The 27,104-nt window shown below is 56.9% G+C and overlaps 1 protein-coding gene across 14 annotated transcripts in view; it reads left to right on the top strand.

The window, feature by feature from the left end:
* Positions 1–20,999, top strand: part of NTNG2 (netrin G2) — an 81,607-nt gene extending 60,608 nt beyond the window's left edge. For 7 of the 14 annotated variants that reach the window (XM_035261036.3, XM_035261040.3, XM_035261030.3 and 4 more), the window contains 8 exons: positions 2,788–2,960; positions 6,595–6,618; positions 7,632–7,778; positions 11,555–11,623; positions 13,312–13,413; positions 15,656–15,823; positions 17,500–17,634; positions 18,350–20,999. In XM_035261036.3, coding sequence (XP_035116927.1) covers positions 2,788–2,960; positions 6,595–6,618; positions 7,632–7,778; positions 11,555–11,623; positions 13,312–13,413; positions 15,656–15,823; positions 17,500–17,634; positions 18,350–18,585 — 1,054 coding nt within the window. In that variant the 3' untranslated portion in view covers positions 18,586–20,999. Of the gene's footprint in view, positions 1–2,787; positions 2,961–6,594; positions 6,619–7,631; positions 7,779–11,554; positions 11,624–13,311; positions 13,414–15,655; positions 15,824–16,418; positions 16,507–16,685; positions 17,303–17,499; positions 17,635–18,349 lie in introns of those variants that run through there. The other 7 variants (XM_078330277.1, XM_035261056.3, XM_078330293.1 and 4 more) reach the window with 5 other exon arrangements.
* Positions 21,000–27,104: the final 6,105 nt, after the last annotated feature.

The following is a 27,104-nucleotide window of genomic DNA, read 5'->3' on the forward strand; positions in this document are numbered from 1 at the left end:
GCCACATAACAGGTGCCTGATAAATATTTTTATTTGCATATTTTAATAAAAACAGGATTCCACTAAACCCATTGTTCTGCAATTTGCTTTTTCCAAATATTGACAATATATCTTTGAAATCTTCCCATATCAGGATATAGAACACACTCTCTTCCACTTTTTATCATGGAGAATTCTAACACAAAAGAAGAGAGAATCTGCTGTGATGCCCCTCTGTGTCCCCCCACCTGACTAGTTATCAACTAGTGGACCTTCTCATTTCATCTGTACCTCTGCCCATCAGATAATTTTATCTGTAAATATTTCTGTCTCTCTCTCTCTCTCTCTCTCGAGATTTAGTCTTGCTCTGTTTCCCAAGCTGGAGTGTAGTGGTGCAATGGCTCACTGCAACCTCTGCCTACCAGGTTCAAGCAATTCTTCTGCCTCGGCCTCTCAGTAACTGGGGTTACCGAATGCATACACCTGGCTAATTTTGTATTTTTAGTAGAGATGGAGTTTTGCCATGTTGCCCAGGTTAGTCTCGAACTCCTGACCTCAGGTGATCCACCTGCCTTGGTCTCCCAAAGTGCTGGGATTACAGCCGTGAGCCACCACACCTGGCCCTTTTTTTTTGAAACCGTCTTGCTCTGTTCCCCAGGCTACAGTGTAGTGGTGCAAACATGGCTCGCTGCCATGTTCCGTGGGGCTCGCTCAAGGGATCCCCCTGCCTTAGCCTTTTGAGCAGCTAGGACTGCAGACATGTGACACCACACTGGCTATTTTTTTAATTTTTTGTAGAAACGGGATCTTACTATGTTACCCAGACTGACCTCAAATTCCTGGGCTCAATCAGTCCTCCTGCCTCAGCCTCCTAAAGTGCTGGGATTACAGGTGTGCATCACCACGCCTGGCCTGTGTGATCCTCTAAAAGATAAGGACTTTAAAAAAACATAGCCGGCTGGGTGCAGTGGCTCAAGCCTGTAATCCCAGCACTTTCGGAGGCTGAGGCAGGTGGATCCCAAGGTCAAGAGATTGAGACCATCCTGGTCAATTTGGTGAAACCCCGTCTCTACTAAAAATGCAAAAAATTAGCTGGGCATGGTGGCACGTGCCTATAATCCCAGCTACTCAGGAGGCTGAGGCAGGAGAATTGCCTGAACCCAGGAGGCGGAGGTTTCGGTGAGCCAAGATCGCGCCATTGCACTCCAGCCTGGGTAATGAGCGAAACTCCGTCTCAAAAAAAAAAAAAAAAAAAAAAATAGCCACACTATCATCATCACACCTAGTAAACATTAATTTAATATCATCTAATATAGGCAATGTCCAAATTTCCAGTTATCTCATAAATATACATTCCATTTGTTTGCGTGTTTGATTTTACAGGTTGTTTGAACCAAGGGCCAGAGGAGCTTCGCTTCTGCCATTAATTGGTATGTTTTTGAGGTTGCTCTTGCTCTAGGTCCATCCTTTTTCCGTATCAATTTTTTCTCCCATGCAACTCCTTATCGGTTGAAAAAACTGGGTCATTACTACCAGATTATCCTCCAGTCTGGATCTTGCAGATGTCACCCCCTGATGTCAGTCAGTGTGATGCTCTGTCCTCCGACTTTCCTGGGTGCTCACAGCTGGATCTAGAGACTTGATCTGATTCAGGTTCAATTGCTTTGGTGAGACGGCTCTGGGTGGGGGTGTGCTCTCCTAGAGAAGCTCACTCTCTGCTGGCCTCTCTTGGAAAGTTTGGGGCTGGTGCGGCTCCATGCCTGGAGCCATTCATTCATTCATCAGGGACTGCTAATTCTCTCCTGAAATACTTCTATAAAAAGCAACTTCCCCTCATCAACTTTCAGTTACCCCGAGGTACAGTTTATATAGGACAGGCAGGATAAATGCTTGATTCTTTCCCTTTATTTACCAGTTTTCAGAATAATGAGTCGCCTCTAAATATTTGAATGAATGGATGAATGATATGTGTGGATGAACTGACAGGGTGTGGGAGTTTGGGGTTCTGTCACCCTCAAGGGCGTGGCCGTGGGCCACAAGCTGACAGCAGAGGTCCAGCCTAAAGCCAGGTGCCTGTCTACACCAGGAGCTGGCAGCAGCCCCTGCCACCCATCAACCCACCTCAGTCAAGAGCTAGGGTGATCAAGCCAGGAGTGTGGCTCACGCCTGTAATCCCAGCACTCCCAGCACTCAGGAGGCCGAGGCGGGCAGATCACGAGGTCAGGAGTTCGAGACCAGCCTGGCCAACGTGGAGAAACCCGATCTCTACTAAAACTACAAAAGAATTAGCCATGCGTGGTGGCAAACGCCTGTAATCCCAGCTACTCAGGAGGCTGAGGCAGGAGAATCACTTGTACTGGGGAGGGGGAAAGGAGGGTGGAGGTTGCAATAAGCCGAGATCAGCCCATTGCACTCCGGCCCGGATGACAGTGTGAGACTGTGTCTCAAAAAAAAGTTGGGTGAGGGGTGTGGTCCTAGGGTGATCTGAAGCTGCATTACTAAGAATCTAACATCTAGGACAAGGGAGTATCATCACTCTCCCCAACTGAGATGTGGGGAATCACTGAAACCAGCATCAGAGTGGAGAGAGCCACACAGTGAGTGTAGGGGCAGCCTTCGGAACACACGGCGTTGATCTCTCTGCAGGAGGGGGAATCAAGGATTTTCTGGCCTAAAGCTTGGGCTGGTGGCCTCCAGGGTTTCTTCCTGGGCATCCCAACACCTCCTGGGAGGCACTCCTTTCCCCAAAGTCCAGGCCAGGCTGCCCATGAGCTCTCTGACATCTCTGCCCCCTTGCTGTCTCCCCAGGTGCAAGTGCAACCTGCACGCCAACCTGTGCTCTGTCCGGGAGGGCAGCCTGCAGTGTGAGTGTGAGCACAACACCACCGGCCCTGACTGCGGCAAGTGCAAGAAGAACTTCCGCACCCGGTCCTGGCGGGCCGGCTCCTACCTGCCGCTGCCCCACGGCTCTCCCAACGCCTGTACGTGCCACGCCTGGGACCATGAGCCCGCATGGCTGCAGTCTCTCCCGCCCATCCATCCCAGGACCTGTGGATCATACACACCCACACATACCAGCACACAGGCACATACGAGGGCACATGCATGCAAATGTGCACACAGAAAGATACGGCCTGCATGCACGGGCATGGATACACATATAAATGCACAAACATATGCATGCCCAGAAACGCACAGGCATGCACACACATGCACACACACACACACACACACACACACACACCCCTTGTTCTGCAGCTCCCACGTGCCAGGTTTGTTAACAAGTCCGTCTAGCACACTGCATCTTGCAGAACGCTAAGCTGCCCATCCAGCCATGGTCTGCAGGGAAACCCCAGATGAGCTGCTCAGCGGCATTTCTGCAATGCTTCCCCTTCTTGCCCCCTGAAGGCTGGCTGGGGACCCCCTTGGGATGGCAGGAAGTGATGGGGGTGGGGACCCCACTTCAGGTGAGTGGATCAGCAGCAGCATCCCTGATCATGAGCATCTCTGGGGTGTTTGGAGCAAGCCACAAAGGCCAAGTGTCACGTGTTCAGCACTCCCCGCCATCCTCAGAGCAGCCCTGGGAGCTGGGCTCCTATTTGCCCATTTTACAGCTGTGTCCTCAATTACTGGTGGTGGCTTGACCCCTGGCGGTGGCTCCCAGGGTTTCTCGACCAGTTTTCCAGCCATGCTGCCTTTGTCAGACAGGAACCCTGCATAGTGTCCTTGTCCTTCTCTCTCCAGTGCATGTGCAGCTCCACAGTCCCCTGCACGTGCTCTCTGCCACCCCTCTCCTGTCCTTGCTCAGCCATGCCAGGGGAGTCATCCTCAGGGCCTGTCCACTCACTTCTGCATCACAAACCTCCTCTGAGGACTCCCGCTCAGGGGGTCCCAGCATAATGCACACCGTCTTCATGAAATCGGAATGCCAAGGAGCCCCTGGGCTGCAAGTGGAGCAGGGCACAGATGCCCTGACCCCCACCGTTGCCACTTTATGGACATCGGTGGTTCTCAAGCATGTGCTTGGTGCCCGAGGCCCTCCCAGGCACTTTCTGCTTGACTTGCTTCGCCTTCACATAGCCCCACAGGGTGGTGTCCTTATTATGGCCCATTCTCCAGATGAGCAGACTGAGGCCCAGTGACTCTCGGGGCCTCCCTGGGTCTCACAATGAGTTCCGTGCAAACACCAGGGCTTAGAGCAGCTACTGGATCTGATGCCCACACCAGGCCGGGGCAATGGGCTCCTGCACCCCATCTGGGCATCCTCCCTGGACAGCTGAATGATTTATGTGACTTTAGGCTGATCAAAGCTGAAAGCCACATGCAGAGGCCATGACAGGCCTGTCATGTATGTGCTGCAGCAGGCAATCAGACAGGCCTTTGAAGGGGTGACTTGGCAGGCACCAAACAGCACTCTCGGGTCTTCAAAGGCACAAAGAGCGCCCCAGGGGCTGGCAGCCCACTCCAGCCACTGCCTCCTCCCAGCTTCCTGTCCCCAGTTCTTTGTCCAGACCCTTTCCCGAGGCCTCTCTTTTAGTGGCTGTCACTCTCCCTTACTCGCAAATTTGCCTCTCCTTTGTCTGTCCTAAGGGCCTCTCTCCCTTCCCTCCTCCCTACCTCCATTCTCTCCATCATCATGCCCTCCTTACTTTTTTTTTTTTTTTTTTTGAGACAGGTCTCTCACTCTGTTGCCCAGGCTGCAGTGCAGTGGCGCAGGCACAGCTCACTGCAGCCTCAACCTCCCTGACCTAAGCGATCCTCCCACTTCAGCCTCCCAACTAGCTAGGACCACAGGCACACGCCACCATGCCCAGCTAATTTATGTGGTTTTATAGGGACAGGGTTTTGACATGTTGCCCAGGCCGGTCTCGAACTCCTGAGCTCTAGTGACCCTCCTGCCTTGGCCTCCCAAAGTGCTGGGATTATAGGCATGAGCCACTGGCCATGTCTGGCTTTTATCTTCTACTTGGCCCCTGCACCTGGGGGTTCTGCAAGGCCTCCGGTCTACCCATCGATGGGCCTGAGGCTCTTACCTGCTGGTCACACCTAGGAGGACCCACTGTTTCCACTCTCACCCCACGTCACCACCTCTGGTCTAGCCAGTGATGGACAGACAGGCCTGTAGGGGTTGGGCAGCTGGGGCTTCCTTATTTAGGGGAGACTCCCAGAGCTGGCCCCACCTCCTGCTTCCCTGGGAATCCCCCAAACCCCAGGAAGGAGGGGTTTCTTCTGGCATTTGCAGGGGCAGCGGTGAGGCTGGAGGTGCTGCTGTCCTCAGCACCCGAGCCTCCTGCCTTCCCTGGGGCTCCAGCAGGAAACAGCCCAAGGAGACAGAGGTTGATTTTGCCCTCACCTGCCCCTGTCATGAACCCTCCTCAGTAAGTGACATGGACCCCCATGGGCCAAGCTGCAAGTCTGGGGGTCACCTTGACTGGTGACCCTCTTCCAACTTCCCTCCATCCCCAATCTCTCCCGATGCCCCCTTCAGCCCTGCAGTAGCCCTCACTCCCGATGTCTTCCCACCTTCTCACCCCTCTGCCCTCACCTGGCCGACTCCTCACCCTCCAGGGCTCAACTTAGAGGACCCAGGATCTCCCTGTGCTCTGCCTATGTCCCACCTGTCCCCACAGAGCCTCACTTGGTCACCACCCGGTCCAGGCCTTTGCTCACTGTGGCTGCATTCCAAGGTGTCCTGAGGGTCTAGCAGGTGCCTGCGCAGACCTGGAGGTGGAGGGAGTGGGTGAGGATGGGCTCCTCCTCTCAGGCCTCCCGGGACATCCTGCTGGCCGTGGCCTTGGCTTGCCCATGAGAAACCCATGTGCCACACCTCCCACTGCTGATCCCACAGTGCCCTTTCTCGGGAACTCTGTGGGGAAAGCTGTGGCCCCAACTCCTTCCTTTTGCAACTGTGACGAATCTCACCCTGGGATTTCGCCCTGGTCACACCAGGATCATTGGCCTCCTGCATCCCCTGGACACACAGAGACCTGCCAGATTTGAGTCAGGCCTTGCCCGCTCCCAGCTGTATTTCTCCCCAGCTGTGCATCCTCAGCTGTGGAATCAGGAAGGAAACTCCCTCACTGGTTTTTTGTGAGGATGGTGCAGTTCACATAGGGGATGGTGATACCCTGCCCGGCACGTGGGACGCACTTGACCCCTGGCGGCGGCTCCCAGGGTTTCTTGGCTGGTTTTCCAGCCACGCTGCCTTTGTTGGACCTGAACCCTGCATACAATGTCCTTGTCCTGCACTCCCCAGTGGGTCCAAAAGTCTAAAGTAAGAGGAGTATGTGTGCAGCTCCCCATGGAGGGTTTGACACCCTTCAGCATGTCCCCAAGGATAAGCCATGGCTCTGAGACTCAGTGTCTCCATCTGCAGAATGGGCCAATAGTGGTTCCTCTCTCCCAAGGCTGCAGTGAGGATGAAACAGGATAATCCACCCCTGTCCTACACCCTGCAGGTCACCACCATTGCTAGCAGCCGTGTAGTGGAGCAGATGCTCTTGAGAGAGGGACACCCCCAAGTGTTTCTCCTGCCCTGCTGGCTCCTCTGCTGGGGGGACACAACCAGGCCCCTCCCCCACAGGCAGCCAGCTCATGCCCCTCTCTCTCCCGCAGGTTCCGCTGCAGGTTCCTTTGGCAGTAAGTAAAGGCCTGTGGAGGGCGGCCGGGGCCCCACTGCACCAGCCTCTTTGCATGTCCTGGAAAAAGCAGGAGAGAAAAAAGGGGCTTCGGTGTCACCTCTGGGACTTGGACCTATTCGCTCTCTCCTCTAATTACGCCCCATCTGCTTCTCCACCTCTTGTCCCTCCACATCATATGTCATGTGTCATGTGTCATTTGGCCGTGGCCTGTGGCCCCACATCGCAGGCTCTCCTAGGAGCTCCATCAATGCTGCTTTGGAAAACAGGACGGGACCTTTTGCAGGTCCCTTGACCGCTGGGTGGACTCCCCATTCCTCCTGCCACCCGGGCCTCTTCTCACCCAGATCTGGGAGAGGAGTCTCTCCTGCCAGAGAGGCAGGAGGGATGTGACCTTCCCCGACCAGGGCAGACTCCACTGCCCAGCCTGACGGTGGAGGCAGCCTCCCTCTTGGTAGCCTCTCCAGCCAGCTTGGCCCAGGGCTCTGCTTGTCCAGGTCAGCTCAAGTCCCAGGAGAGTCGGTCCAGGGAGGGGCACCTGCAGGAGGTTGGGGTCCTGAGAGTTCTCCAGGAGGGCAAGGGTGACATGGCGCCCACAGGCTGTCCGTGAATGCCATCAAGGCTGTCCCCAAATGCTCACAGGGTGCCAGGCACAGCCTCCCATTTCAGCCTTGCAAACCCCTCCCCCTGGGAGGTGGCCATCTGCTCTGAGAGGCAGCAGGAAAGGGCTGGTCAATGTCAAGAGCCAGCCGGTAGCAGATCCCAAATCTCAGCAGTGCCTCTGGGGCACGCCGTCACCCTCCACCAGGGCTCTGTGGGGCCCCACATCCCATCCAAGTTGTCCTTCCCGGACCCAGAGAGCCCCTGGCTGGGAAGCCAGTGCCAAGAGGGAAACAGAAAGATGCTGGACCCTGCGGGAATGCTGGTCTGCACGGCCGTGGTAAGTTGCTTCTCTGTGGTGTCCCCACCCCGGCAACCCCCCGACCCTCTCTTCCTTTTCCCATCTCTCTCCAGGCATCAGCAGGTCCCGGGAAGACCCCAACCCAAAAGGCCCTGTGACTACCACAGCCACCACGGCAGTGATAGGGGCCCCCACCACTCCTGTCCCCTCTACGTCCACTGTCTGGGCCCCCACAGCCCCCAGCACCCCACAGCCCACAGGTGGGTGCCAGGGTCCAGTGACCCCTGCCTTCCCACCTCTCCAGCTTCTAGCCTGAGTCACTGTCTCTGTCGGGGTGGGAGGGTCAGCAGCCCTGGGGGGAGAGCAGGGGCTTGGCTCTTAGAGACACTAGAGCCCTAGAGCTGGGAGGCCAAAAGGGCTTCTAGGTTGCCTGGGTCAACCTGTTCCTGAGCCCAGCCAGGCAACTCAAGGGTCAGTTCAGCTTCCGAAATCGTCTTCCTCCTGCCCCTCCAAGCCATTGCTTGGAAGGGCTCCCAGACCAGTGTGTCCAGACGGCTGGGGGAACTGGGAGGAAAGGTGCTGGGGGCAGTGAGGCCATCCTGACATGCAGCCGAAGACTGGCCTTGTCTCTCAACAGGGCTTCTGCCTCCGTAGTCCCTGGAGCCCCGCCCATACCCCGCCCCCACCTGGCACGCAGGGCCTCTCTGTCCCCGGCCCCTCAGCAGCCCACAGTGGGATGGACAGAGCAGGGTTAGTCCAGAAAGCAAAGGTCTTTGATCAGCAGGGCAGAGGGTGCCTCTGGAGCTGGGTTTGGACACCAGGGGCTGCGGGAAATTTGGGGGCTGCGTGTGTGGTCCAAGGCCAGGCCAGGGGCAGACATTCTGCCCCCTCAGGGTTCTGCCACAGACAAGCATGAAACCTGATTCTCACTCCCCTCCAGAGGAGGTATTCACATGTATTCAAGGCTGGGGGTGCTAGGGTGGGCCTCTGCCCTCACCTGGACTCACCTGGGGAGTGTCCCTGGACTCTGTGCACTGCAAGTGCCAGGGGGCTGACAGGATTTATTCTTCCCAGAGGACACCAGGAAGACGGTGACCAAGGGAAATTCTTCCTGGTCCCAGCCAGGGAGGGGTGCCTCAATAGCCTGCCCTACCCTGTCCCCCACCACCCTGCAGGGACGACCTGGTAGGGACTCCTGACCCCTTTGGCAGTACCCTGGCCCTCCCTCTCTCTGATCCCAGGGGACCTGCCCTACTGCTCCTTCCCCCTGGAGGGGCAGCATTTCTAAAGGACAGAGTCCCCTCCGTCAGCTCCTGCCTCACCCTGTTGTGAGGTGGGCACTCAAGTTCCCCAGCGGAGGCAAATGCCGAGAGAAAGTCCTCTTCCTTCCTGGGCCATCCAGGGCCAGTCCCCTCCTCCTACATCCTTCCTTTTCTGTGGGAGGCATTTACAGGAGTCAGGGGCTGGTCAGATTGGAGGATTTCGGGGAAGCCTCCTGGCCCAGGAGTCCTCCTTGGGTGAAGGACATGGGTCCCTCTGAGAATTCTGGACTTCAGTCACAGGTTGGCCCAGATACTGGGGACCTGTGCTTTGTCAGTGAGCCTGTGGTGGGCAGACAGAAGCAAAAACAGTGATGGCGGGTACTGTGCCTGTCCCCAAACAGTGGTCTGTCTGGCTGGGAGGTCAGGTACTCTTCATGTCACATGTGTGCACATGCACACTTACACACATGCATGCACAAACACACGTGCACGCACACACACACACACAGAGGAGCCTTGAATCCATTTGCGGAGCTGCGTCTGACTTGGTGCCAGGGCAGCCGTGGGAGGCTGGGCAGATGGTGCAAAGTCCGGAATTAAAGAGGAAAAGTCAGAGGCTGGAATGGTGAGTGTGGGGGAGGGGAAGGTCCCCCTCAGCGAGCAGGAGGCACGCCCTCCCTCCTGGTGAGATAGTGTTGCTCTGCACCCTCAGCCCTGTGTCAGGAAGTGGGACATTAGGGGAGGAGGTGGCTCCGATGTGGAGCCAGTGGCCTCCCCAGCCTGTTTAGGGGCTCCTCCCTCCTCTTCAGCAGCTGAATCTCCTGCCTGGAGCCCCCATTAATAAAGATAATCATTGCAGTTGCTAAGGGCGAGTTCTCCTGGGCTAAAGGCTGTGCTCGGATCATTGGATCATCATATTCTGGGCTCACAGCTCTGTGAGATGGAAGCTGTTATTTTCCTAGTCCCACAGGTGAGGGGATCAAGGCTTAGGAAGCAGCAGCTGGATTTTATGATATGTAAATTACCTCAATCAAGCTGTTTCAGAAGAAAAAAGAAAAGAAAGAGGCGGTTGCCCAGGGTCCCAGGATTATGGAGGCACGGGCAGGATTTGAACTCAGGGCATGGCAACTCAGTCATCCAAGGCTATTGCCCTGAGGCCTCCAGGATCTGTGAGGTAGTGCTTTTATTTTTGAACCAGTCTTGCTCTGTTGCCCAGGCTGGAGCGCAATGGCGCGATCCTGGCTCACTGCAACCTCTGCCTCCCGGGTTCAAGTGATTCTCCTGCCTCAGCCTCCTGAGTAGCTGGGACTATAGGCGTCCACCACCAAGCCCAGCTCTTTTTTTTTTTTTTTTTTTTTTTTTACTAGAGACAGGGTTTCATCATGTTGGCCAGGCTGGCCTCGAACTCCTGACCTCAGGTGATCCACCCATCTCGGCCTCCCAAAGTGCTGGGATTATAGGCATGAGCCACTGTGCCCAGCCGAGGTTGTGCTGTCTTTAAGGCCTGGCTTGCAGGGCTTCCCAGTTCTGAAGGAGCAGGCAGGGCTTCCATGGGGCCTCGGCACACTGCACAGGCCGTGGTGAGCACTTGCTTCCTGCACATCTGAGTGTGTCCCTGGGCAGCCCAGCCAGGACTCTTCCCCCTCCCAGACCCCGGTCCCTGAAAGATCCTGAATCCCCCCGAGTACCTCCCAACAGGTGCTTTGGGTTCTTTGACCAGAGTCCTGCTGGGCCCCCGAACTCCTGGCCCAGATGTTTCTCCGGCCTGCCGATGTTAAGCTGTCTAGAGGACAGCACTGCAGGCAGAAAATGCCGCTGGAGACACTAATCCTTCTCTGGGCTGGGCCACGGAGGGTGGAGGGAGATGGCTGTGAAGCAAATGCCTTCAGGGCTGGTCTTCTCGTGGCTCTAATTAAGCCCTTGCCAATTTGGGTCTGGCGGCCTCATCTTCCCACTGAACATCATACTAAAGTCAATTGGGGTCCAAAGGGGTCCCTGCTCCCATCTGGAAATGCTCCATGCTTGTTAGCTGGTAGCTTTTCTTTTTCTTTCCCCAAAGCCACCATCGTGTATAATCCCCTCCCCATCCCACTGGGTTTGGCCTTTGAAATCCGGGCACAGGGCAGTTCTTTGCCAGCCCTGCCTGCCTTCCTGACTGTGTGTCCCATGAGCCTAGGGGCTGAGCACTGTGGCATTTGGGGGTTGACTCACGCTGGGGTCCCTGGTGAAAATGGGCCCAGACATGGGGACAGGAAAGTAGAAGGGCAGTGACCAGGGAGGCAGGTCGGATGCTGGGGGAGGCTCCCGTCCCAGGACTGGGGCTGGACAGGAGGCCTAGGACACTTCTGGGCACAGCTAAGATCTCAGCCAGAACACATGTACCACTTTGCAGCCATTAGCTGGAGATACCAGCTCGGAGAGGTCTGGGCCCAGAGACCCAGAAACGGGGCCTGGCCTAGCTCTGTCCTTCAGCCGGAACGGGGACCAGGCAGGGAGTGTAGAAGGGTCTCGCTGAAGAGTAAGCAGATTCTCAGGCATGAGGCCACCTCCCATCAAGCTGGCTTTGCGTCTGCGTGGCCCCCCACAGGCTGCAGTAGTGTAGATGCTGCCTCTGCAGTAGATTTGGACCCAGTTGTTTTGGCCAGTGTAGACACAGCCTCTCCTTATAGTGCTGCTGCTTCTAAGGGGCGTGTGGGGTGTGGGCTGTGATGCCTCAGTATGTGTCCAGCTCCACCTCCTCGCATAACTTGATGTCTTCTATTCTTCCCCCCAAGAGTGGACCAGGCCATCTACGGCTGCTCCTCTCTCAGGCAGGTGGTCCCAGGTGGTCGTCCGTGCAGAAGGTATGGGGGGCAAGGCCTGTAAGGGCCTGAGACCCCGGGGAAGCCCCTTCTTAGACTCATAGGTCCCTCACTCTGTAGTGGAAGTAGCAGGTGTGCATGGTGGGGACCTGGGGTCAGAGGGGGGCCACAGGAACCAACCAAGGGCACAGGTGTAGAATGTGGATGCCTGGGGAGCTCTGAGGCACAGCGGTGGGGGAGTGACCTTGACGTCTACCAGCTCTGCCCCCAAACCTCACTTGCTTAGAGAGGTTCCGTGGGGCACCCCTACACCAAGCCCTTCACCTGCACTGCCGCCAAGGGCTTCAGAGTCGAGTTGAGGCACTGCCTCTCATGACAGGAACCTTCTCTCCAGCCGCCCTTGCTCACAGGACACCTGGGCAATTGCTGGAACCCAGGGAGAGTCAGAGGGGGCTTCCTGCAGGAGCTGGGGCCATGAGACCTCGGAGGGTGGACTGTGGCAGGTGAAGGGAGAAGGTGGCACATTCCAGGCCGCAGGACCAGCCAGGGCAAAGCTTGGCAGTGGGATGGCAGGGAGCCTGAGAAAGTGGAAAATATATGGGTTAAAGGAGGGAGGGCAGGATCCTGGAAGACCCTGACATCCTCTGGTACATGGGAGGAGTTGCAGGGGCTCACCCGTAGCCATAGACATGCCAGGGAAACGTGGGACTGCCTGACTCTCCAGAAGGGAAGTTGTCCCTGGCCCCAGCTCACCAAGCCTGGGTGGGGAATTACCGCCTGAGGTCCAGGGAACAGGTGAGCTGTTCCCTCCAGCTCACCTGTTCAAATTCCCTCCAGCCCCAGCTCTAGAGCTCTGAGCAGGGCTTTGAGTGCCCTCTACTGGCAGGAAGCTCTGGCGCTGGAAGCCTATTTAGAGAGGGTCGGAGGTTCGGTTTCTAGGAAACTGGAGGACCTGGGTGCGGTGTCCTCTCCAGTGATGGGGACAAAGCTGGCGGGAGCCATCGCTTCCCTGCCCTGGACTCATCAGGGCACCAAAAGCCCCCAGAAGGAAGCTGAGGCAGTGACGTTCCCAAGACAGTGGCCTGCTCACCCACAGATAGGGCTCTGAGGGCCTGGTGGGATTCCGGGCCAGGGTAGGCAGGTACCATCAGCATTCCTGGCTTGACAGCACTTGCGAGTGGAACTCCAGGGATGGCAAAGGACTCACTTTGGCTGGAGCAGGCAGATTGTTTCAGAAAAGAAGGGAGATGCCAAAGTCCTTAAATGCCAGGTTTAGTCTCTGGGTTTGATGCTCCAGGGAGTTTGGAGAGGTGGTGGTAGAGCAAGAAAAGGGTGGGCAACGTGAAGCTGTCAATCCGTCTGAAAACCATTCGGCTTCCGAGAATGCCTTAGCACAGCATGGGGGATGTCAGGGTTTACAGAAGTCATTTGGGGGATTGATCCACCCAGATGTGTCCATGGTCTCAGAGAGGGACCAAGGGCAGGGCTGATTTGTGAGCTCAAGGGTGTGCCGTATTTCCTTCAGGAAGGGGCTCCACCTCCCTGGGCCCTGTGAGGAGAGGGGCTTTGTGATTTGAGGCCAGAGGGGACTCTCCCAGCCTCACATCTGAGCAGGCAACAAGGCTGCCTGCCCTAGAGCTGGCCCAGGGCACCTTGGAAGCCTTTGCTGGGCTCTTCCCTGGGCAGCAGGACCATGGCAGACAAAAGAACCTGTTTCTCATCTCTCCAAGCTGTGGGCACCCCTGCCACTGCCCCTGCCCCTGCTAAGGGCTCCAAACTTTTCCAGCTCAAGCCCAAATCTCCTCAAGTGATGCCTATTGAAGAATTCCAAGGTAAGAGGAAGGACCCAGGGCCCCATCAGCCCTCCCTGACACCTGTTCCCCAACCACCACGGGAAAAAGGCGCTGCAGGACAGAGGACTGATGCCTGGCTCGGAAATCCTCCCGGAGTAGCTGGGCCAAGGTTAAACAGAGTCTCTCTTCCCTACAGGCCTCTGTCCCCAAGAGAGCTGGGAGCAGGTATGAGTCAGAAGCCAACTTGGGCACAGTGGGCAGGCCACACAGCAGGCAGAGCAGATGCCAGAAATAACCTGTCCCAGCTCCCCTGGGAGGTGTGACCCAGGGGCTCGTCTGGTTGAAGCAGAATCTGGGACACACGGGTCACTGATGATGCTCTTTGGGACATTTAGAGGATGCCTTACCTTCTCCTTGTCTCTGGAAGGACAAAGTGAAGGGGGCAGGTCCAAGGGGCCCACAGGTGGGAATGGCCACCATCTCTCCTCAGCACAGGCTGTTTCTCCAGGGTCTCCCATGCCCTTGATCACTGAGGCCTGGGTCAGTCCCTCCTTATCTCATCACAAAAGGGAAGCCGGGTCCTCTAGAGATGCACAGATGGAGGCCGGGCACGGTGGTTCACACCTGTAATCCCAGCACTTTGGGAGGCCAAGGCGGGCTGATCACAAGGTCAAGAGATCAAGACCATCCTGGCCAACATGGTGAAACCCCATCTCTATTAAAATACAAAAATTAGCTGGGCATGGTGGCGCATACCTGTAGTCCCAGCTACTTGGGAGGCTGAGGCAGGAGAATTGCTTGAACCCAGGAGGCAGAGGTTTCAGTGAGCTGAGATCACACCACGGCACTCCAGCCTGGCACCTGGCAACAGAGCAAGACTCTGTCTCAAAAAAAAAAAAATGCACAGATGGTGTTTCAAGAGGGTAGCCAGTGTCCTTCCCTGTTCAGAGGCAGCCACATTGTCTTTCTTGCTGGGGGAGTGGGGGAGTGGGTGAGTACTGTGCCCCTTAGTAGGAACACCAAGGGATGCCTGCCCCCACCCCCCGAATCCTTAGGATAGAGAAGGCAACTTTCCTCACCAAATCCTCCATGACATTATAGGGTTCACCTCTAATCCCTGAGAGCCTTGCCCCAGGCGGTCACATGCTTGTCTGGTCCTTGGAGTGGAGCTGATCAGGGAGGGGTCAGCCTGAGAACCACATAGGGATGGGGTGCAGGAGGTAGAACACGGTGGTGGTGGTCCTTGGTATGAAACCATGTACTTCCAGGAATAGCGAGTCAGAAGCCAGGCCAGGACCAGCGGGAGGCAAGCAGGTTCCCGGGTCCCCTGCTTTAAAGTGGCACTCACTCAGTATCCTGCAAAACAACCAAACTTTCAGAAAGCCCAGGCTGATAAGAAAGAGTCTGGGCCAGGCACAGTGGCTCACGCCTGTAATCCCAGCACTTTTGGAGGCCAAGGCAGATAGATCCCCTGAGGTCAGGAGTTCAAGACAAGCCTGGCCAATATGGCGAAACTCCATCTCTACTAAAAAAAAAAAAAAAAAAAAAAAAAAAAAGCCAGGTGTGGTGGCAGGCGTTTGTAATCTCAGCTACTCGGGAGGCTGAGGCAGGAGAATCGCTTGAACCCAGGAGGCAGAGATTGCAGTGAGCCGAGATCGCACCATTGCACTCCAGCCTGGGCAACAAGAGCGAAACTTCGCCTCAAAAAAAAAGAAAAAGAAAAAAGAAAGGGTCCGGTAGGTGGGGATTTTCCTCCCAGCCATCTTCCAAAGCAGCACGGGCAGGAGCTCCTGGCCCATTGCATCTTGTCTGGCGTCCATGCATGCATTCATTCATTCACCGAAGGACACCATGGTGAGCGCCGTGAACCCAGGCGACTCCCTCCCCCAGTGCATGGCCAGGTGGCATGACCCTGCCTTCCTTGCATGAATCACGTTCTGATTACCCCAGCAAGCAGGAATCCTTCAGAGAAGACTTGGCCCTGGCACCCAGCCAGGTGTTAGCAGGTGCTGCCCACTGGCCCTCCCTGGTTCCGTCTACAGGGCCAGGTGGGAATCCCTGGGCTCAGCCTACTCAGGTTCTCCTCCAGGTCCAAAGCAGGGAGGCCTGTCTCTTTCCAAATCCGATACAAGGGTTGGAGGCTTAGGGCACCCTCCTGGGCCTTTTCCAAAGATGCCTTCTTCCCTCCCTGCATGACCTGGGTGAGTCCTTCTTTGCCCTGTGCCTCAGTTTCCCTGAATGCTCACTGACCATTGGCGTTTCTCCCACTTGGCCGGCCCAGACTGCGAATGCTACGGCCACTCCAACCGCTGCAGCTACATTGACTTCCTGAATGTGGTGACCTGCGTCAGCTGCAAGCACAACACTCGAGGTCAGCACTGCCAGCACTGCCGGCTGGGCTACTACCGCAACGGCTCGGCGGAGCTGGACGATGAGAACGTCTGCATCGGTGAGAGGACGCGGGCACTCACTGGAACGCGTGCGGGGTGCACTGCACTGTGAGGTGGCCTCTGGGGCCCCTTGCATCAGAATCACCTGGGGAGGCTGTGGGAATTCTAACTTCAGGGCCCCTCCAGCTGAGCGTCTCTAGGGACAGAAAGCTCCAGAAGCTGCTCTATCAGTAACCTCCCCTTGTGGTTCTCCTGTAGGAGAATTGGAGTTGCAAAACTTACCAGTGGCCTTTCCTTCTCTGGGCAACTGGAGGGGACACTGACCCTTCTGGATCCAAAGAGCTATGACTCTGGCAGGTGGCAGGCACTCAGCAGAGGCCACAGAGCACCTGTCTGGGGCTGGTGTGTGTGGGCGGGAAGTCCCCCTAAATAGCTCCTTTCCAGAAGGGTGGAGGAACAGCCTATCCCTCCTCCTGGGGGTGGGGGAGTGGATGCCAGCTGAGGTCCAAAAGATGGCCTTGCTGCATGCATTTGGGCAAGTCCCTTTCCCTCCCTGGGCCTTGGTTTCCTCATTCATCAAATCGGGAGGCAGATCTGATCAAAGGTTTTCAGCTCTTTTTTGTTGCTGAAACTTTTCTTCAAATGCTTTACCAGCCCAGGTCCAGCTTATAAGGCTGCTCTTCACCTCCGGTGGGCACCCGGTCTGCTTTCTTCCAAGTTCTGCTTTAGGACTGGCTTTAAGGTAGAGAAGGAAGTCCATCAGGGCCTGGGTCTGGGCAGGGGACACACAAGCCCGAAAGACCAAAGCCATGACCACCAACCAAAACCCACCAGCCTGGAATGGTTGCCCAGAACCCCTTGCCCCTGTTGTCGGTAGAGACCAGGTCTCAACCCCAGGGACTGTCCCCCAACCCTGCCCAGCCAGGTCCCTTGGGACACGATTGCCCATTCCCCACGCAGAAGGAGGCTCTAGATGCTCAGAGAAAGGGTTCTGGCAAAGCTGGAGCTGTCGGTCTGAATTACGGCAACAGCCTTCAGGTAATTCCATCAACTCTAAGTGATCAAAGCCGCTGACGTCACAGGGGGCCAGCTGCAGGGACAGGACAGGGCCTCTGGATCCAATTAGAGGTGCCCCCACCCTGGCACCCTCCTCCTCTCCCTGGGTCTCCCTGCCTCCACCTAGCACTGAGCTGTAAGGTTTCTCTGGGTGGAGGATATTTGCCCCCTCCCACAGAGCAGAGCCCCAAGGAAATTGGGCCCCGCCCCCTGCTCGGCCCAGGAGCAGGGATAGGCTGTTTCTCCACTCTCCTGGAAAGGAGCTATGGAGGGGGGGCCACCTCCCCACAACAAAGCAGCCCCAGACGTGCTCAGTGGCCTCTGTTGAGCTCCTGCCATCTGTCGGAGTCATAGCTTTTTGGAGATGGGAAGGGTCAGCGACCCATCTAGATGCCCAGAGAAGGGAAAAGGCTGACCCAGGCCACACCAGTGTCAGGGATGAGGGAGGTGGGGCTGGGAGGTGTTAGATCCCAGGGAAGGAAGCCAGAGTCTTCTCTCCAGGTCTGGACAACCCGGGGAGTCCTCACCCGCCGTCCAGCCGCGGGCTCACGTGGACCCGGTGTGGGAAGCATCCCCTGGGGAGTGTGGAGACCCGGCTGCGAGACCGGGAGAGTGGGGGTCCCAGCAGACGGCACCCACAGGTAGCCCTGACCGCGCGCCCGTGCCCGTGTCCGTCCAGAGTGTAACTGCAACCAGATAGGCTCCGTGCACGACCGGTGCAACGAGACCGGCTTCTGCGAGTGCCGCGAGGGCGCGGCGGGCCCCAAGTGCGACGACTGCCTCCCCACGCACTACTGGCGCCAGGGCTGCTACCGTGAGTGCACGCCGGTTCCCTGGTGGGCTGGGCCTGCGGAAACGGGGCGGGGCAGGACTGAGGCAGGGAGCGGAGCCTAGTGAGGCCGGGGCAGGGGCAGTGGGTGGGGCCTAGCGAGACGGGGCAGGGCCGGGGAAGTGGGCGGAGCTTGGTGGGTTGGGGCGGAGCCTGGTGCGATAGGGCGGGGCCTAGCGAGACGGGGAGGGGATAGGATGTTCCTGGGGCGGGGCCCGGGTTGAGGGGCGGGACCAGGAGCTCGGGGCGGGGCTTGGTGGGACGTGGGGCACAGTGGTGGCAGGTGGGAACTACGGGAAAGGCGGAGCTGGGGTCGGCTGGAAAGGGTTTGCGGGGACTGAGGGAAGGAGGCTCTCCGAGTCGGCGTTAGCCGCGGGCAGAGGGTGGAAGGACGCTCCAGGCGCATGAAATGGAACAGCACGTGCACAGCTTTGGAGACTGCAGACGTGTCTGAAGAATCGCACCGAAGCCAGTGGGGCGGGGGAGCGGGGCAGCGGTGGGAGGCAGGCGGGTCCAGATCTCGCCCTGTCGCCGTGACCCTCCGAGCGGGGACGTTTCGCACCCAGCGCGCCCGGAGCCTCCTACACCCCCAGTCCAGACAGCGCCCCCGGGGGCTCGCACAGCCCGCTTCGCAGGAGCTCGGAGGTGGGGCGGGGGGGACCCGGCCACGCCCTGCGCTGACCGCCCCCTCCGCCCGCAGCCAACGTGTGCGACGACGACCAGCTGCTGTGCCTGAACGGAGGCACCTGCCTGCAGAACCAGCGCTGCGCCTGCCCGCGCGGCTACACCGGTGTGCGCTGCGAGCAGCCCCGCTGCGACCCTGCAGACGACGACGGCGGCCTGGACTGCGACCGCGCGCCCGGGGCCGCCCCGCACCCCGCCACCCTGCTCGGCTGCCTGCTGCTGCTGGGGCTGGCCGCCCGCCTGGGCCACTGAGCTCCGCCCAGGGGACGCGCCCTGCACCCGGGGGCTGCGGTCCCAGGGTCCTGGGGTGGGGCCGGCGTCCGAGGCCGGGCGGCGAGAAGGGTGCGGCCGGAGCTGCTCCCAGGTGCTACTCAGCAGGGCCCCCCGCCCGGCCCGCGCTCCCGCCCGCACTGCCCTCCCCACGCAGCAGGGGCGCCTTGGGGCTCCCCCCCGCGCCTGCCATGTGGTTTCGTTTTTCTTTTCTATTATCTGCGGCCCCGTTCCTTTTTTATTTTTAATTTCTCTCTTTTTTTTTTTTTTTTTTTTTGGCTGGCGGTGAGCCAGGGGGTCTGGAGAAACGCTGCTCGCCTCACACCGCGTCTTGCCTCCCCCCATACTGGCACACACGGGACTGTGGCCGACGCCCCGTGGCCTGTCCTGGGCTCACGGACGGCGGCGGACCCCGACCTCCAGTTGCCTGCAATTCCAGTCGCTGACTCGATCCTGTTTTTTATTCTTTATTTTTCCCGCAACCCACCAGACCCCAGGCCTCACCGGAGGCCCGGTGACCAAGGAACTCACCGTCTGGGGGAGGGGGAGAGAAAGAAGGGGTGGGAGGCCTGGACACTTTGATTTGTAGAGAACTATTTTTGTTTGCATTCACTGTTCCCTGTAGGGGGTACGGGGCGGGAACGCTGGTCACCGCGGGGGTCCATGGCGTAGAATCCGAGGAGTAAAGAGTCTGCTCACTGCTGTCTCCAGGGCCTGTTTTCTTTCTGTGTTGGGGACGCTGGGCAGGTTTGGGGCTTAGAGAGGAACCCACAAGAGAGCCTTAAAGAAACGGTTTCCCTGTTGGGGCCATCATTTCCCGGGCCCTTGCCGTGGAAAGGCCCTCTGGGGTGGGTTCTGCCCACCCACCCCTCAGGCTTGGCTGGCAAAGCTCTCCCACCCCGTGGCCAGGTTGCAGGTGTCCTACCTGCCAGGAGCCTCCCCACACTGACGGGTTGTCTCCCTCCTTTCCCAAAAAAGAAATCCAGAGTGCACGGGCCCTTTTCTACAGAAGTCCAACGAAAATTCTCAGGGAGAATCCTGGTAGAGATTGAATCCCACGCTCTGATACTCTCTGGGTGGCAGCCCCTGACAGATGTGTCATCTCGGATCTGTTGCAACCGTAGCCTCAAATCCAATGTCAGGATTGGATTTAGCTGAACCCACAATTCGGCCACCACCTCCTTCCATAGTTTCAGGCGGCCAGGTGGGCAGAGGCGGTCAGGGCAGAGATCCCAGACAGGCCAGCAGCCAAGTCCTCCTCACCTTCTTGAGATTAGGGAGGAGTGCTGGAGGGGTCAGGGGCAGCTTGTGAGTGGCAAGAGGAAGCTCATAGATTCGGGGCTCCTCTCCTGGGGCCTCTGCTTCTGAGGATCCAGCAGCTCTACCAGCTCTGGGGGCCACACTTCCCCCTCGGTCCAGCCACCTGCTGGCCTGTGTTTATTTCGAAGCAGTCCTGGGGTCCTGTCCTGGTTGCTAACTGCTCCTACTGCTCCACCTCCAGGCGCCCCGAGCACTGGCTTCTGTCACCGCACCTGTGCTTTCCCGGCTGCAAGGTTTAGACCTGGGTTCTTCCCTCGAGTCCCTGAAACTAAGCTAAGACCAAGTGGAAGAAACTTGGCCTTGGAGACAGCAGGAGATTACAGCACAGAGAAGGAGGGGGAGGTACATCGGGACACTGCCTAGGACTCACAGCGTCCTGAGCTCCCACGCCAGCACTCCTGGCCTCCTCTCTCAGCTCCCACCCCAGCACCCTGCTGACCCAGAAGTGCCTTCCGCCAGACCATGCATCTCTCGCAGCTGGCCTGTCTCCACCCTCACCTTCTTCCATATGCACAGAATCCTACTGCCTGGGACCCAAAGCTCCCAGATAAAACACCTTTCTGGGCCTCCTTGTGGATAGGAGTGGATGGGAACACAACTCTGGGCAGCGAGATGTAAGCAGGAATAATGGGTGGGACTTCCAGAAAGTTCCTTAAAAGCCATTCCTTCCTCCATGCCCCACGAAGCCTCAGCTGTCCAAGTTTGTGGCTCTGATTTTTCTCTCGTCCCTCCCCCTGCTTTTCAGGCAGCAGGTTGGGGAAGGAGCCTTCTGTGGACACTGAGCATAAGAGTGTCGCCCTCAGGACGGTGGAGGGTGGAGCTGGTGGGGGGTGGGGGGTGGAGGTTGCAGAGCCTGGGACACTTGCCCTGGCTGCAGTCTCTGCATTGCTTTTATTTATCTACTTATTTTTATAGAGTTGGGGTCTCACTATGTTGCCCAGGCTGATCTCAAACTCCTAGGCTCAAGTGATCCTCGGGCTTGGCCTCCCAAAGTGCTGGGATTACAGGCATGAGCCACTGCACCGCCTGCATGTCTTACTGTGTGAGAAAAAAAATAAACATTGATGTTATTAAAACACTAGAATTTGGGTTTTCTGTTCCATGCACACTTACCAAGTTCTTGGCCCTCCCTGATTGATCTCCAGGCCCCCTGAGTCCTCTGAGGCCAGAGAGAGACTGAAACCCACCCTTCCTTGGCCACAGCCTCCTATGGTGACCCTCAGGCCACCAGGAAGAGGACTGTCCATGACTCAGGCAGAGGAGTCCACCTCTGTCCAGAACAGGACTGCCCCTGCCTTCAAGTGAGCAGAGGACAGCCGGGCCCAGACAAACAGCAGTGCCGGCGGCAGTCGGTAAACACGGGTGCTTCCTTCTAGTCATCGAGATGATAAAATGTCACCTAGAAGCAGAACTAGAGGCAGAACTTGAGACAGGGACAGCAGGTCCCAGCCCCAGTGGCCAGCCCTGGCTGGATCACAGGGCTGGGGACCCTGGAGCATCACTGCATCCCAGCACTGTTCTTGCCTGGAGGCAAGTGGGCCACCCTCTGTCAGACACCAGTGCCAGGCTGGCATGGGAGCTGCAATAGAAGCCCCTGTTACAGAAAGTGGGCAGCTGGGGGCTGAGAAGAGACCCATGAGGTGGTGCAGAGGGCATGCCTCTTTATATCACTGGGTGTGTCCCAAACACCCTTAAGGGTTCTGGGATGCGGGGACCTCTGCAGGTGCCCATTCTGTCCTTCTTAACCTCTGTCAGCTGGGCCCATGCTGTGTCAGCTTTTCTGGGACTGGCCTGTGCACCCAGGGCCAGGGAGGTGGAGCTCACTGTAAATTAGAGTGGCAGCCCCAGTCCCCGGGGACACACTGAGGCCCTGATCTTCCCGGAAGGTGGACAGAATGTTGCCAGTGGCTATTTAGAAAAACTCTTGACATCTTCCAGGCAGCAGGAGAAGGAGAAAACAAGGTCAGCAGAGCCAGAAGTCCCAGACCATCCTCTTCTAAAGGGCACACCCTTGTCCTCAGAGCTCATGTTTTGACACCTGGTTCTGGGAGGTGACGGGAAAAGGCTCACATTGCGAGGCTTGGATCACCATCACCGCATGCCCAGGCACCGTGCTTGCGTTATTGCATTAGCCCCACCTGAACCCTGGGCAAGGTTTTTAACCTTGGCACCATTGACCTTGGGGGCTGGGTAATTCTCCGTGGCTGGGTAGGGGGGACTGCTCTGTGCACATGGGATGTGCAGCAGCATCACTGGCTCTCATGTGGTACTTCAACGTGCCCCGCCCCCAGTTGTTGCAACCCAAAGTGCCTCCAGTAATTGCCAAATTGGGAGCAAAATTGTCCTAGATTGAGAATCACTGCCTCAGGAGGAGGAATTGTCATGCCCATTTTACAGAGGGGTAAGGGGAGGCTGGGAGAGACAAAGGCACTTGCCTGGAGTCACAGTTGCTAAGAAGCAGAGGTGAGAGTTGAACCCAGGACTGCCTAACTCGAGCCCAGTGCTTCACCCCCAAGCTAAGCAGCCCTGGCAGACATGGGGCATCCACCTCCCAGCGGGCGGCCGCAACTGTCCCCCACCTCCATACCTTCAGCTGCCTCCCTCCTTTGGCACTCACAGCCAGGTCAGGCTGAGCAAGGAGCCCTGGGGAGCCTGGCTTCATCTAAATGGCTCTGCTGTCAGGGGAAACGCCTCCCACTGCCCTCTGTGGCAGCGTGGCTTGTCCCCTGCCCCCACCTACTCCCCTAAATAAGAAGAATTGCTGCATCGGCATTTCCTGCCCAGCCCATGCCTTATGGTTATGAGGCAGTTATGGAAGCCTGGAGAGCAGTCAGCAGCATCTCCTGGCAGACCTGGGCCTGCCTCCCTCTCTCCCCAGGGGCCTGGTCCATCCAGGCACATCCCAGCCAGAAGAGTTAAGGGAAAGGCCCCAGAAGAAAAACATTACTTATTTATTTTTCCTTTTAAATCACATACCACAACTTGTAGGGAAGTTCAAAAATACAGAAAAGCAAAATCATAATAATTTTTGAATTAAACTCACCCACAACTCTTCATCCAGAACTAATCAACTATTAATATTTTCTTTTCTTTTTTTTTTTTTTTTTTTGAGACTGAGTCTCTGTCACCCTGGCTGGAGTGCAGTGGCATGATCTGGGTTCACCTCAATCTCCGCCTCCTGGGCTCAAACTATCCTCCCACCTCAACCTCCTGAGTACCTGGATCTATAGGCCCATACCACCACGTCCAGCTAATTTTTGAATTTTTAGTAGAGACGGAGTTTTACTGTGTTTTACACGTTGGTCTCAAGCGATCCTCATGCCTCAGTCTCCCAAAGTGCTAAGATTACAGGCATGAGCCACTGCGCCCAGCATAACTGCTAATATTTTTCTTCTAGATATTTCCAGTGTCTCTTTCTTTCTTTTTCTTCTTCCTGCCTACTTTTTTCTTTATTTCTTTCATTCTTCCTTTTTTTCTTCCTTCTTTCTGCCCTTCTTTTTCCTTCTCCTTCCTTCCTTCCTTCCTTCCTTCCTTCCTTCCTTCCTTCCTTCCTTCCTTCCCTCCTTCCTTCTTGAGACAGAGTTTCACTCGTTGCACAGGCTGGAGTGCAATGGCACAATCTCAGCTCACCTCAACCTCTGCCTCCTGGGTTCAGGCGTTTCTCCTGCCTCTGCCTACCAAGTAGCTGGGATTACGGGCATGCGCCACCATGCCTGGCTAATTTTTTATATTTTTAGTAGAAAAGGGGTTTCTCCATGTTGGTCAGGCTGCTCTCAAACTCCCAACCTCAGGTGATCCACCTGCCTCAGCCTCCCAGAGTGCTGGGATTACAGGCATGAGCCAAAGCGCCCAGCCATTTCTAGTATTTTTCCATAAAATAAAACCAACCACACTGAAACCTCACCCCCAACACCTGCATTTGCTGAGCCCTAGCACTGAGGCTGAACATGTCTTATTTCAAGGGTCCCTGCAGTGATGCTGAGAGTGGGATCAATTAATATAATACAGCCGTCTCATAGCTCCACGCACCAGAGCTCTGAGAGCATCCTGGCCAGGGACCTTAGCCACAAGCACCAAAACACAGCACCAGGTGATTTAAGCAGCAGAGGATATTATGTGAAGGGTTGCAGAGCCCTCAGACACATGTCAGGAGAGCAAGGGAAGAGAATGGAAAGTGGGCCGGGCATGGTGGATCACATCTGTAATCCAGACTTTGGGAGGACAAAGCAGGCGGATCACCTGAGGTCAGGAGTTCCAGACCAGCCTGGTCAACATGGCGAAACCCCATCTCTATTAAAAATACAAAAATTAGCCAGGCGTCGTGTTGGGCACCTGTAATCCCAGAAACGCAGGAGGCTGAGGCAGGAGAATCGCTTGAACCTGGGATGCAGAGGTTACAGTAAGCTGAGATAGAGCCACTGCCCTCCAGCCTAGGTGACAGAGCGAGACTTTGTCTCAAAAAATAAATAAATAAATAAAAGTTAGCTTGGCATAGTGGCAGGTGCCTGTAGTCACAGCTACTCAGGGGGGTGAGGCAGGAGAATCCCTTGAACCCAGGAGGCAGAGGTTGCAATGAGGCGAGATCGCACCACTGCACTCCAGCCTGGGCAGCAGAGGGAGACTGCATCTCAAAAAATATATATATATAAAAGAAATGCCAAGCCCCACCTTTCATTTTTTTGCCCAGCCTCTCACCCTCTTCCCCTCCCAGCCTGGGCCCACTGGCAGTGGGACTCTAGCTTCCAGGGGTGGGGGTGGGGTTGCCATGTGCCCTTCTGACACCTCAGGGTCTGGCCAAGTGCCTGTGCTCCTGGTGGCATAAGAGACCATGCTGTCCAGCAGGGGCAGCCAGGTGGAGGCACCTGCAGCTAACGTGCTCCAGATGGCTTCCGGCCAGAGGCTTGCTCCCTGGCTGATGGAGCAGGTGACTCTTGGGACCCAGCCAGGAGCAGCTGGAGTGAGGCCCAGAGTCCTGGGAGCTCATGCCTTTCACAGCTGACCTAGTGCCCACATTTCTGCCCCTGAATGGGAGGGCAGCTCCCCAGGCAGAAAGAAAGTGGTTACAGGCATGAGCTCTGGAATCTGACCTGGGCTGGAAGCTGTACCCCACCATCTGCCAACTGTATGACCTTGGGCAAGTTTCTCGGTCTCTCTGCACCTTGGCTGTCTTGTCTGTGAAATGGGGAGGTTGAGAGTAGTGCCTGCAGTGTCAGGCTATTGTAAGAAGCGAATGCGTTGAGCCCTGCGGTGTTTAGAGCAGGGCTGGGTACAAAGTCAGCGATCCCTAAGTGTCAGCTGCTGTGATTGCTCTGTTTCCTTTCTGTCCTCCTCCCCAGAACCCACCAGGAGGGTGCAGGGTCACTCACACCCCCTTTCTCACTCATCATATTCCTGAGCACCTCAGTGTACCCAGCCTGGCCCAGTGAACCAGACAGACACAGGTTCTGCCCTCCCGGCGCTCCTGGTGGACCCCCTACCTCCACCTGCCATACACACCAGGCAGGATTGAGATTCTTCGTAATCTGCAGAGGGACCCAAGCTTTTGTGCCAACAAGACAGACCAGGAGGCTGGGTGTGGTGGCTCATGCCTATAATCCCAGCACTTTGGGAGGCCAAGGCGGGAGGATCACAAGGTCAGGAATTAGAGACCAGACTGACCAATATGGAGAAACTTCAGCTCTACTGAAAATACAAAAGTTAGCTGGATATGGTAGTGCATGCCTATAATCCCAGCTACTCTGGAGGCTGAGGCAGGAGAATCACTTGAAACCAGGAGGTGGAGGTTGCAGTGAGCCGAGATTATGCCACTGCACTCCAGCCTGGGTGACAGAGCCAGACTCCCATCTCAAAAATAAAAATAAAAAAAGAAGGACAAGGAAGACTCCCTAAGTCCCTGCCCACCCCACTACCCTTACCTGACCAAGCCTGGCCCCACTCAGCAGGCCCCTGAAACTTCTGCGCCTGTTCCTCAAACAAAAGCCACCTCCATCCCCTTTCCCCTGCGGCCCGCAGGAGGTTTAGGATTAGGGACAGGGTTGGGGGAAGGGAGAGGCTCCCCCTGCAGAGGGAGGTTCACAGGACTGGGGAGGTGGGGTGTGTGAATGGGACATTAGGGACCAGGAAATGGAGGTTCCAGTGCCGTTTCTAGCAGGCACAGCTGACTGTGCCACCTGCCTTCAGAGGCTTTCCCATGCCCAAGAAAGGACGCACGGGCTCCTTGGCTGGTCCCAGAAGGAATGTGAGGGCCAGGCAGGGCCGATTCCCAAGAAGCTGAGCCTATGGGGCATCCGTGGAGACAGCAGGCCTATAAGTTGGGATGGGGTTCCTGGAGGACCCCACAGCCCAGGCCAGGCTTGGGGTGCTGGGGCGTGCAGGCCTGGACAATGCCTTTGGCGGGGTGGCTTTGAGACCTGTGGCCTGAGGTTGGCACAGCCAGGCAATGCTAAGACTGGAGACCAGATCCTGGCCTCTGGGTGTCGACACTCCACCCCTTGCATTTCCAGGTCTGGGAAAAGAGTGCAGATGGAGGCCCCTGTCCCACATGTCTAAATATTTAAAGTCACCTTCAAGCTGCTGAATAAAATGCAGCCAGTCCTAGCCAAACAACCTGAAAGGCTAGGCTCAAGGCCCGCACGCTTGGAGTCCTCAGCTGCAGCCAGCACACGGTGGGGTGGCCGGGCCTGGCTCCCCCAACCAGTCACCCTTCCCAGGCCCAGATCCTGGGTGCCCTAGAAGGAGTGTGCAGGCTCTGAGAGGGGGCATGCCCTTAGGCCCATGGCAGGGTTGGGGAGGCCCCGGACAGGGCTGGAGATGCCCAGCCTCACCTCCTGGGATCCCCTGGGGCCACAGAAGCTATCAGGTAGCACCTGACATCCCTCTTGGAAGACCAGCCACAAATACCCACGGCATTTGGGGAAGAACTCTGGGGTAGCAAGAAATCTATGAGTGGGAACAGTTGGGCCCACCCCCAGCTACCAGCTGTCTGCTGGCCAGCAGCAAATGCATACTGCTGTGCATGCCAGGCTGGACAGCCCTGTGCCAGCCACTGGGGCAGCCAAGGGAAGTCTGGAGTGAGAAGCAGCCTCAGTTCAGACTGGACGTGCCAGCGGGACGTAAGCCCTAGCGTTGCTGGTTCTTTAGATCAGCATTCCCCCTGGAGCAGCTTCGTGGAAGACAATTTT

Source organism: Callithrix jacchus, chromosome 1 (genome assembly GCF_049354715.1).
Source record: "Callithrix jacchus isolate 240 chromosome 1, calJac240_pri, whole genome shotgun sequence".
In the NCBI taxonomy this organism is placed as follows: domain Eukaryota; kingdom Metazoa; phylum Chordata; class Mammalia; order Primates; family Cebidae; genus Callithrix; species Callithrix jacchus.